At 37.4% G+C, this 12,307-nt stretch overlaps 1 protein-coding gene across 6 annotated transcripts in view; it reads right to left on the reverse strand.

Annotated features, from left to right (window-relative positions):
• Positions 1-12,307, reverse strand: part of LOC108521511 (centrosomal protein of 135 kDa-like) — a 31,233-nt gene that overhangs the window by 8,053 nt on the left and 10,873 nt on the right. For 4 of the 6 annotated variants that reach the window (XR_001883212.1, XR_001883211.1, XM_017861373.1 and 1 more), the window contains exon 2: positions 9,182-9,310. Coding sequence is in view for 2 of the 6 variants with exons in the window: in XM_017861373.1 (XP_017716862.1) it covers positions 9,182-9,310 (129 nt within the window). In the remaining 4 variants the exon portion in view is untranslated. Of the gene's footprint in view, positions 1-97; positions 234-9,181; positions 9,311-12,307 lie in introns of all 6 variants that reach the window. The other 2 variants (XR_001883210.1, XR_001883209.1) reach the window with 1 other exon arrangement.

Raw genomic sequence — 12,307 nt, forward strand, 5'->3', positions numbered from 1 at the left:
TATATATATATATATACACACACACACACACACACATATACATATGTATATTATTAACTTTTATAAAAAGTCCTTATAAAAAGTACCAGTAACTTACTTGACTAAGCTAAATATCAAATCAATCAAGCATTTGCTGCCTAATGTGGAGGAACACAGCTTTCCTTCCCAGCCCACTATCAAACCATCAACGGATGAAGAAAAGGGCCTTTTCTATCACAAAGGTATCCAAATGCCTTTAAAGGAAGAAAAAAAATTAGACCCATTGAACAATGCTTATGTCAGGAACTATATTAAATTCCAAAGATACAAAGATAGGTTAAGTACCTGTCCTCAGGGAATTTCTTGTTTACTTGAGGAAATACAAATACAATATGTTACGTGCAATAACAAAAATAACTATGAGCTAAAGTCATGGTACAAATTGTTTTCCATAGTACTCGTCTCTCATTGTGTATTTAACAAATATTTATTGAGCACCTATTGTGTCTAAGATACTGTTAGTACCCTGTAAAAGATGCATTAAAAACAAACAAACAAACAAACAAAACACTATAGAAGTTTCAGTCCGTAAGGAGCATCTGAAATTGCTAAATCCCTCACCTCTTATGCCCCGAGGCTGCCCTTTTCAAACAGCTATAGAGGTATCGTCTTCCAAACCATTAAAATCAACAAAGTTGTCTTCAAAAAAACCTTCTAAGTTGTCGCTACATAAAAAATCCTAAAAGTCATGAATTAATTTTAACTAAATATGCCACAATGCCATTTATTGTACCCAGTAAACAGCACACCAAGAGGCATAATTAAAATCATTAGTTTAATCTAGTATCTCCTACTCTCTTCTTCTCTTTTGGCCTTCTCCCATCTACTCGCAAAAATTCTTTGAAAATGCAAATTTGAGGTCATTCCTATAACCTTATGTTGCCTTATGGCATTGAGAATAAAATTTTAAAATGCCATTTATGGTCCAACTCGACTTACCTGTCCAACCTAACTTTGCACCACCAGACACACCATAAAAAACAATCTCATTAAATTCATTTAAAAATTCATTTCAGAGGAGTTATTGAAATGTACACACTTGAAGTGTTGTCACAGAACCCTCTTTATAAGAATCCTCAAGTAAACCCTGCTTAGGCTTCAATTTCAGGAAAATACGTGCCTTTTTTGGATACCTGGTTTGTTCTTACCCTAACAATCATTAATTATTTAACTAATATTTCTATTTGCCTTTGTCTCTAGAAATTCTAAAGCCAAATCTAAAGCCCACCTCTGGCAACATGCACAGAAACTATGTACAATTATTTGTTACTGTCATCCCAGGCTTTCATTGTTTCCTTATTTTACCCTACCCTTATTATTTCAGCTACTTTCTTTTAAAACAAACAAGCTATAGGATGTGAAACAAACAGATAAACTTCAAGTTATATTTTTCATCTTTGTTCGTGGCTTTTCCTATGCCATATTTCTCAGCAACAAAAGCACACTAAAAATGTCTGTTAACTTCCCATTGCACCAGGAGCTGTTAAATGCTTCTCCTTTCCAGTATGTGTGCCCATAAAGCCTCTTATATAAGTTTATTTCAATATTTTTAAGATGCATTAAAATCATTTATTTCCCTGTCCCTTCTACTAAATTCTGAACAACTTAAAAGCCCGTATGTCTCATTTCTATATCAACATATCACTTGTTTCTGCATCGTTTATTACATATCTCACATACAATCCTCAAATTATTAAGCAAATAAAACAAATTATCAGTAATATAAATGAACACTCCCCTCACTTCTCTCATGAAATTCTACTTTCACTCAATTCCAAGACAAAAAGTACTTTAGAAGAGGCAGTCTAGAGTAATACAAAGGATATGGTCTTTGGACTTTGGCAGAGTTAGGTTTAAATCTTGTTGTTAGTTCTTTACCAGTTATGTAATTGGGGCGTTTACCATATTTTCTTGACCCTAGGAGATGCATCTGACTTCAGAAAAAAAATCAATGGGAGTCTCGAGTCTCTTCTGTTAAATGGACAGAATGCCTACAATTTGTAGAATTGTCATTAGACATTATATAAGAGCTCAAGTAAAATTTCCAGTATTATAGGTACTCAAGTAGTTTTGTTAAAAATTTTTATTTTTAAGTAAGATTCACAGGAAGCAAATGTAGTACGGAGAAGTCTCATACGCCCTTTACTCAGTTACCACTAATAGTTATGTCATAAACAACACAGTACAGTATCATACCCAGATCCACCATGTGCATGGTGTTCTGTATCATTTTTCTCACATGTGCAGATCTCTGTAACTACCACCTCAAGATACAGAACTGTTCCACCACCACAAGACTGTTCTGCTGCTGCCCCTTTATATTCTCCTTCCCTGCCCTCAATTCTTCCCAACCAATGTGTACAATTTTGTCATTTTGAGGATGTTTTATAAGTAAAATCATACAGCATGTGATACTTTGAGATTGCTTTTTTTCACTCAGCACAGCATCCTTTAGATCCATCCAAGTTGTTATTTGAATCAAATAGGTTCATTCCTATTTATTGCTGAATAATATTCCGTGGTACGGAATACCACAGTAACCATTCACCAATTAAGGAAAACTGGTTGTTTCCAGTTTGGGAATACAACAAAGCTGCTATGAACAACTGAGTAGGCTATAGGTTTTGAGTAGATGTAAGTTTTCATTTCTCTGGAATAAATGCCCAGGAGTACAACTGCTGGGTTGTATGGTAAATGTATGTTTAATCTAACCAAAAACTGCCAAATTATTTTCCAGAGTGGCTGTACCATTTCATATTCTTACCAGGATGGATGAGTGATCCAGTTTCTCCTCATCCTTGGCAGCATTTGGTATTGTCACTATTTTTTATTTTAGTTGCTCTTAGAACTGAATTGTTATTTCATCACGGCCTTAATTTGCATTCCCCTGATGTTTACAGAGGTTGAATACCTTTTTCTAGTATACCACACATCGTTCTGTGAAGTATCTCTTCATGTCTTTTTCTCATTTTCTAATTGAATTGTTTGCTTCTCACTATTAAATTTTAAGAGTTCTTCATTTGATACAATAGATATGAGTCCTTTAGCAAATATGTGGTTTGTAGCTAGTCTTTTCACCATCTTAGCAGGGTCTTCTGCAAAGTAAAAACTCATATATACATATATATATATTTGAGACAGAATCTCACTTTCACTCAGGCTGGAGTGTACTGGTACAATCTCAGCTCATTGCAACCTGCCTCCTGGGTTCAAGTGATCCTCCCACCTCAGCCTCTCGAGTAGCTGAGGACTACAGGCATGTACCACTATGCCTAGCTAATTTTGTAATTTTTAGTAGAGATGGGGTTTTGCCATATTGGCCAGGCTGGTCTTGAACTCCTGGCCTCAAGTGATCCATGCACCTGCCAAAGTGCAGGGATTATCGCCATGAGCCACCACACCCAGTCAAAAACTTCAATTTTGATTAAGTCCATATTACCAATTTTTCCTTTTATGAATCATGCTTTTGGTATCATATCTAAGAACTTTCCACCCAAGCCTAACTTCCCGCAAATTTTCTCCTACGTTACCTCCTAAAAGTCTCATAGTTTTATGTTTTACATTTACATCTATGGTCCATTTAGTTAATTTTTTATAAAGTATAAGGTTTAAGTGTAGGGTAACTGTTTTCTCTATATCTAAATGCTGTGACACCACTTGTTGAAAAGACTATCTTCCACAGAACTGCATCTGCATCTCTGTCAAAAAATCATATGGCTGTACTTGTATAGGACTAACTCTAGATTCTCTGTTCTGTACCATTTATGTATGTATCTATCCCTCACCAATATCACAGTCTTGATTATTGTAGTTATAAGTGTTGAAATAATGGAGACTTTTGTTTTTGCTGCCTTCCTGTGGATTACCTGAACATTTTTTAGAATTCTACATTGATTTATTTATAGTGTTTCTGAGTGTAACTCTTGTTTGATCTTTTTCTACTGGTTGTTCTAAGCATTACATTATATATACAGAACTTATCATAGCCTACATTTTAACAGTTCAAGTGAAAGTACAGAAACCTTACCTCCTGTTAGGTCCCTTTACCTTCCCCTATGAATAAAACAATTGTCTTAAATATTTCCTCTACATGCATTTAGAACCACATTCGACAGTTAAATATAATTTTGTAAACTTAAAAAAAAATTGGCTCAGAGTAATGGCTCACATCTGTAATCCCAGGACTTTGGGAGACTGAGGCAGGAGCATCACTTGAGAATCGGAGTTCGAGATCAGCCTTGGCAACATGGAGAAACCCCATCTCTACCAAAAAATAAATAAATAAATACAAAATCAGCCAGGCACGGTGGTGCATGCCTGCAGTCCCAGCTACTTGAAAGGCTGAGGTAGGAGGATTGCTTGAGCCCAGGACGCCAAGCCTGCAGTAAGCAGAGATCATGCCACTGCATTACAGCCTGGATGACAGAGCAAGACCCTTTCTCAAAAGAAAAAAAGAAAAGAAAAGAAAATGGAGGAAGGGACCAGCCAGGAATGTGGGCAGCCTCTGGAAGCTGGAAAAGGCAAGAAAATGGACCCCCTTGNTTTTGTAAACTTAAAAAAAAATTGGCTCAGAGTAATGGCTCACATCTGTAATCCCAGGACTTTGGGAGACTGAGGCAGGAGCATCACTTGAGAATCGGAGTTCGAGATCAGCCTTGGCAACATGGAGAAACCCCATCTCTACCAAAAAATAAATAAATAAATACAAAAATCAGCCAGGCACGGTGGTGCATGCCTGCAGTCCCAGCTACTTGAAAGGCTGAGGTAGGAGGATTGCTTGAGCCCAGGACGCCAAGCCTGCAGTAAGCAGAGATCATGCCACTGCATTACAGCCTGGATGACAGAGCAAGACCCTTTCTCAAAAGAAAAAAAGAAAAGAAAAAAAAAAAAAAGAAATTCTATTTCATTTACCTGTATTTTTTGCTCTATATATTGTTCTTCCTACTGCTCCAAGATTACTTTTTATCACTTCCTTTCTGGTTAGAGAAATTCTTTTAGCTATTCTTTTAGTGTAGCTCTGCTGGTAACAAATTATCTTAATTTTCCTTTATCTGAGAATGTCTTTAGTTTCCCTCAATCTTCAAAGATACTTTCTCTGGATATAAAATTCTGGGTTGACAGGTTTGCTTTTTTCTAGTATTTGAAATATGCTGCGCCGCTTCCTTCTTACCTCCAATCTTTCAGATGAAAAATATCTTCTTGTGACTTGAATTGGTGTTCTTCCATAGATAATGCATGGTTTCTCTCTGGTTACTTTCAGGATTTTATTTAGTGTCTTGGCATGGATTTCTTTGGGTGACTCCTATTAGGTATTCAGTCACCTTCTTTCATCTGTTTTATGTCTTTGTGCCAAATTTGTGGGAAATTCAGCCATTATCTCTTCAAATATTTTTTAGCACCACTTTCTCTCACTTTTTTGTCAAGCATAGTTTTACCTGTCTCTGAAACTCTATTCAAATTTTTGTCAATCTACTTTCTCTCTGATGTTTACATTAGGTAATTATTATTCTAGTCTCATGTTCACTGATTCATTCCTTTCCTCCGTTCTATTGAGAACATTGAGTTTTTATTTTCAGTTACTCTATTTTTAAAGCTTGTTTTATTGTCACAAAATATATATACATAATTTTCATTTTAACAATTTTTAAGTATATAATTCAGTGGCATTAAGTATATTCACAACATTGTGCAACCATTACCACTATCGTATTTCCAGAATTTTTTTATTCCCCTCCCCCAAAAAACTCTGTACCCATTAAACAACAATTCTATCTCCATGATTTGCCTATTCTAGGTAGACGTGGAATCAGGCATTATTTGTCTTCCTATACTGTACTTCCTATACTGTACTTAGTATAATGTTTTTGAGGTTCATTCATTTTGCAGCATGTATCAGAATGTCATTCCTTTTTGAAGCTGAGTAATATTCTATTGTAAGCACATACCATATTTTGTTTATCCATTCATTTGTTGACATTTGGGTTTTTTCTACCTCTTGGCTATCGTGAATAATGTTGCTATGAGCATTTGTATGTAAGTATCTACTGGAGTCCATGTTTTCAGCTCTTTAGGGTATATGCCTAGGAGTGGAATAGCTGGATCATATGGTTAGTCTGTCTTTAAAATTTTGAGAAACCATCAAATGATTTTCACCATGGTGGCACCATTTTACATTCCTATCAGCAATGTAAGTGCTCCAATTTCTTCACATCCTCACCAACACTTGTTATTTTCCATCATAACAACTATCCTAATGGGTATGAAGTGGTATCTCATGGTTTTGATTTGCATTTCTTTAATGGTTGATGATGTTAATCATCTTTTTCATGTATTTATTGACATTTGTATATCTTCTTTGGAGAAATATCTGTTCAAGTCCTTTGCCCATTTTGAATTAGATTTTTTTGGGGAAAAGAGGTTAATTGTAGGAGTCCTTTGTATATTCTAGATACCAAGCCCTTTTCAGATATGTAACTTGGAAATATTTTCTCTCATGTAGTTAATAGACTAAATTTTTGGAGTAGATTTAGGTTTACAAAAAATTGATTAGGAAGTACAAAGAGTTCCTACATACTCCTCCCTCTCTCCCTCAACACATAGTCTCCTCTATTATTTACATTTTGTATTAATGTGGTATATTTCTCACAATTGATGAAATAATACTGTTACATCATCATTAATATTATTATTATTATCATCATCATTTTGAGACAGAGTCTTGCTCTGTCGCCCAGGCTGGGGTGCAGTGGCGCGATCTCGGCTCACTGCAAGCTCCGCCTCCGGGGTTCACGCCATTCTCCTGCCTCAGCCTCCTGAACAGCTGGGACTACAGGTGCCTGGCACCACGCCCGGATAATTTTTTCTATTCTTAGTAGAGACAGGGTTTCACTGTGTTAGCCAGGATGGTCTCGATCTTCTGACCTCATGATCTGCCTGCTTCAGCCTCCCGAAGTGCTGGGATTACAGGCGTGAGCCACCGCGCCCAGCCTACTGTTACATTATTAATAGCTAATGTCAATAGTTTACCTTAGGGTTCACTCTTGGTGTTATTCATTCTGTGAGTTTTGACACACATGGGATGACATGTATCCACTATTAGTATATCATACAGAATAGTTTCACTGCCCTAAAAATCCTGTGCTCCACCTATTCATCCCCTCTCCCTCCAATTCCTGGTAACTGCTGCTCTTTTTATGGTTTCTATAATTTTATCATCTCCATGTAGTTGGAATCATACATTTCGTAGCCTTTTCAGGTTTGCAACAGGCTTTCAAGGTTCGCTCCATGTCTTTTCATGGCTACATAGCTCATTTTTAAAATACACTGAATACTATTCCATTGTATAGGCATACAACAGTTTGCTTATCCACTCACCTATGGAAAGACATCTTGGTTGCTTCCAAGTTTTTGGCAATTACAATAAAGCTGCTATAAACATTCATATGCTGACTTTTGTGTGGACCAGTTACTTTATTTTTTAGTTCCAAAATTTCCATTTGGTTCTTCTTATCTTTTTTTCCTGAGACAACTTTTCTTCATTCGTTTCCAGCATGTTCATAATTGCTTGCTGAAGCATTTATATGACTGCTTTAAAGTCCTTGCCAGATAATTGTAACATCCATTCTATTTCAGTGTTGGCTTCTCTTGTCTTCTCTCAAATCTTCCTGATTCTTTGGATTACAATGCCTTTTTCTAAAATTGAGAGCCAGCATTATAAGACTCTGGATCTTATGTTTTAGTAGGCCTCCTGTGACACTGCTCCCACTAAAAAGGAGGGACATTGCCTTATTTATGCCAGGTCAAAGCAGAAGTCCAGTTCCTCCACCTGGCATCTGTTGATACCTGGAAAGGGTGGTGTTCCTAGATACTGCTAGGCAAGAATGGGAGTTCAGGCTCCCCACTAAGCCTCTGCCATTACACCAGCCTGGGAGGAATCCCAGAGGTGCCTCATTACTGTTCCCCTCGTGTCCCCCACTGACACCAGGGGTGGATGGCCTTTACTGCTGATAGGTGGTGAAAGTTCAGGTCTCCTCTGATACCACAGCAAGAAGGAGTGCCTCTTACTATAAAATTGGGAGTAGATGCCTTGGCTCCTCATGTTGTCTCTGCTGACATCACGGGGCTCAGGGCCCCCTTATTCCCTGGTGAGGATAAAAGTCCTAGTTTCCCACTTAGCCTTCTCTGATATCACCCTGGTGTGGGAGGAGTGGGGAGAGAAAGAAAGGGGGTGAGGCACAAGTTGGGCTCCTTGTTATAGTCTGGCAACCGTGGAAAGTGTAGGCTCTTTACTTGGCCTGAGCCGGCAGGAATGGGGCTGTAGTTTTTTCTGTGGTATTTGCTTGGAGTGGATAGTTATTGTCTTAAAAGTTGTCTGCCTTGATAGACTGCTCCTTTCCTGGTCCTTTGCCTAGGAAGGAATGGCTTTTCTTGGGTCTTTCTTTTGTGCCCATTGTTATTTCCAGTTGCCAGTTTTTCTAGCAGCCTGTCTGGGACATATGGAGAAAAAGAAACCCAGGAACTAACACGTTGTTTTTTGTGTCTTGAGAGCCTTAGCCAATGTTCCTTCTTCTCTCCACCTGTCAAAGTTTTAAATTGTTTTATACATAGTGTTCAGAGTTTTTAGCTGTACTTAGCAGGAGGAATAAGAAAAATTAAGTCTACTCTATCTTCCTGGAAAAAGAAATCTCTTTTAATAGCCTTTATTAATAGCTATACTACATGTCAGGCATCAGGAGAACAGGAACAATACTGAACTTGGGGTTCAGAGAATTGAGTTCAAATCCCAGCTAACAAAGGATTTTGGAGAAATCCTAGTTCCGTCACGTGTTACTCAAGTGTCATAATTATTTAACCTCTTAGAACTTCAGTTTCCACATCTGTAAATGGAATGGCATCACTTTTTCACAAGTTGGGGATCATTAAGTAAAAACTATGTACCTGGCACAACACCTGACATGTAGTTTGCACTCATTGACTCTGACTTCATGTTTATCAAAATGGTTAAGATAAAAATTGAATGATTTTAGACCCATAACATTTAAATGAGCTCTGAATTGGTAGTTATTTATTCTCTATCTTCTTGTTTCAAAATAGGCTCCCACCCCAAATTAACTCAGGAAAATATGTTGTAACTAAACGCAACCTGTAATTTCAGTGCTGAGATGAATCTGTCTTGGTTTCTCACTTCTCGTTCTAGCTGGAGAGTATTCTGGTAGTTTTCAGCTTCAGAAACTGGAGCCCCTAGACCAAAATCATGTTCTTTGGTGGTAACCTAGTACAAAGAATGGGAAATAATACAGAGGCATTCAGTTTAAAACAGCTCTGTGATTTCTCACATCAATACATTTTGAAAATTGATAATATTCTGAGATTTTTTTTAACCATTTCCCACCAGCTAAGAGGATTTCATCAAACTTTACCTTCTTAAAATTTATAAAACTTTTCTGTGTGTTGTCCAAACGGTATGAACATGCTTTTCAAAGACTTTCTACACTATCCTTTTGGCAATCATGGTTCTACAGAAATATGGGATCAGGAGCAAATTAAGTAGTCTACCTTCAGGCTTGTGTTGTCTAAAACAGCTGTTAGCTAGCTACATTTGCTGTTGCTACTCTATACAAGCAAAAAGATTTGCAATTCATATCACAAAGAGTGAATTTCCCTAATATATAATTCCTAGAAATAAAAAAGATTAAAAAAATACTCTAATAGAAAAATTGGCAAAGAATGTGAACATTTACAGAAATGGCTCTTAAATGTATTTTAAGATGTTCAATCTCAACCTTTAGTGACACAAATTAAAACAACACTGAGACCCCCTTTTAACCATCACATGGCAAAGATCAATAAGATAGATATATAACACAGCATCCTTATATATCACCAGTGGGAGTGTAAATTGATACCGTATTTATGGAGAACAATCGCATAAAATCTATCAACACGACAAATGCACATAGCTTCTGTTCAAATAATTTCATTTCTAGGAATTCATACTATAGCTATACATACACATATGCAAAATAACAAATGTTAGAGATTTTTCACTTTAGCATACTATCCGTACTATTCTGCATCACACTGTTTTACTTGACAACGTATCTTAGAGATTGTGTAACTTAGGAAAATAATTTTTTCTTTCCTTGAATCAAGGCTACCATTGTGTTAAAAGAGAATTTGTTATGAGCATCTTAGATCTTTCCTCAAAACACAGCTGCTGTTCTCCAAAATCCTACCTAAGGAATTACAGAATCAGGATCTCCTCAGTCACTGACCTTATGATGTACTCTGTGTAAACCAGCACTTAAACAGGCCGGCAGATTTATTTCTCTTTTTCCTTGTCTCTAAACAAGGCACAACTGTTCATTGCAACAGTTACTGCCCCACCTGGAACCTCAGCATTAGATTTCAAAGAATATTTCAAATTATGAAGCATTTAACCCCCTAGTGGCTGGACTGAACTCCTAACTACCATTTCTTACATAGTTTCTGTTGAAAAATGTATTCCTAGTGATAAACGTGATTTAGAATAACAGAAATCCTCACTGGAACAGTACTGTTCAATTTTTATTGAATGTAAGAATCATCTGGGACTGTTGTGTGAATGCAGATTCCTATTTACAGGCTGAGATCTGACATTTCCATAAAGCTGCTTGGAGATCCCTATTTGGTTAGTACAGAGACCACATGTTGAATCATGCTGTGCTGTAATTTCTGATTTATTTGAATAGCAAGGATCTCTTAAAGTCTAAACCCATTCAATATTCAGAGTACTTTTGTAATTTTGTCCCTTCCTACTTCTCCAAACTTATCTCCTACTTGATACCTCCAAGAACCCCTCTATGAAAGACAAACTATGCAACACAAAAGGGTCTCGCTCTGTCACCCGGGTTGGCATGATCGCAGCTGCTCACTGCAGCCTCAACCCCACCCCGGCCCAAGCAATCCTCCCACCCTAGCCTCCCAAATAGCTGGGAACACAGGCATGTGCCACCACAATTGGCTAACTGTTTTACATTTTGTAGAGACAGGGTCTCCCTATGTTGCTCTGGCTGGTCTTGAACTCCTGGGCTCACAAGATCCTCCCGCCTAAGTCTCCGTGGGATTACAGGCATGAGCCATCACACCCAGCCAACACATTCTTAATACATATATATTCAAAAGTATTTTATCATCTGTTCAACAAGCCTTGCCCTCACTCTTTTCTCCATTTAACTTAAGACATTTCTAAGGCTCAGCTTGAATTCAATTTTCTCCAGGTTTTCTCTGTCTTCTCCACTGCATAATGATCATCTATTAATTGATATTTATATATATATTATAGAAGAATTTATGTTCTAAGTTTTTCTGGATGTCTTCCTCACACATTTATTAGACTCTTAAGAACAAAAAATGTCCAAAACTCTCTGTATCCAATGGGGAAAGAACATGCACAGAGTTCTTTATGTAATAAAAAATGTCAAAAAATTTCTTGAGGTTGATAATGAAGCAGTGTAATAAAGCAGACAAAATCAGACTTTCTTCCTCCTCTTTGGTAAACCGAATAAAGTGGGACTTTTGCAAAAGTACCTATCAGGCCTGGCTAGGAATTAAAAATAGCAAGAGACCACATGTCCACCTGATAATCCTAATCAATCATGCTGGAGTTGCTATCCTCCCTCCACCAGCTTTGGGGGCAACATCACTAGGGGAAAGAGACATCAGTGTATCTGGAATTCCCATGCCTGGTCTGCCAGCTTCCCCACCTCAGGCCACATAAATATCCTCAACCTTGCTGCAATCTCATCAATTAGAATGGAACTTGTGTTGTTGTACAGTTCTCAGAGAAGGCAAGTGAGACAAGGTTCCTTTTTTAAAAAATTATTTTTTCTTTTTTATGCTATCCCTCCCCTAGGCCCCCACTCCCTGATAGGCCCTGGCATATGTGTTCTCAACTTCCACTTATGAGTGAGAACATGCAGTGTCTGGTTTTGTGTTCTTGTGTTAGTTTGCTGAAAATGATGGTTTCCACCTTCATCCACGTGCCTGCAAAGGACATGAACTCATCCTTTTTAATGGCTGCACAGTATCCATGGTGTGTATGTGCCACATTTTCTTTATCTAGTCTATCATTGGTGGGCATTTGGGTTGGTTCCAAGTCTTTTCTATTATGAACAGTGCTGCAATAAACATACGTATGCATATGTCTTTAGAGTGATTCATAATGCTTTGGGTATACCCAGTAATGGGATTGCTGGGTCAAATGGTATTTCTGATTCTAGACCCTTGA

The sequence above is a fragment of the Rhinopithecus bieti genome, unplaced genomic scaffold, assembly GCF_001698545.2.
Source record: "Rhinopithecus bieti isolate Rb0 unplaced genomic scaffold, ASM169854v2 scaffold_61590, whole genome shotgun sequence".
Lineage (NCBI taxonomy): Eukaryota > Metazoa > Chordata > Mammalia > Primates > Cercopithecidae > Rhinopithecus > Rhinopithecus bieti.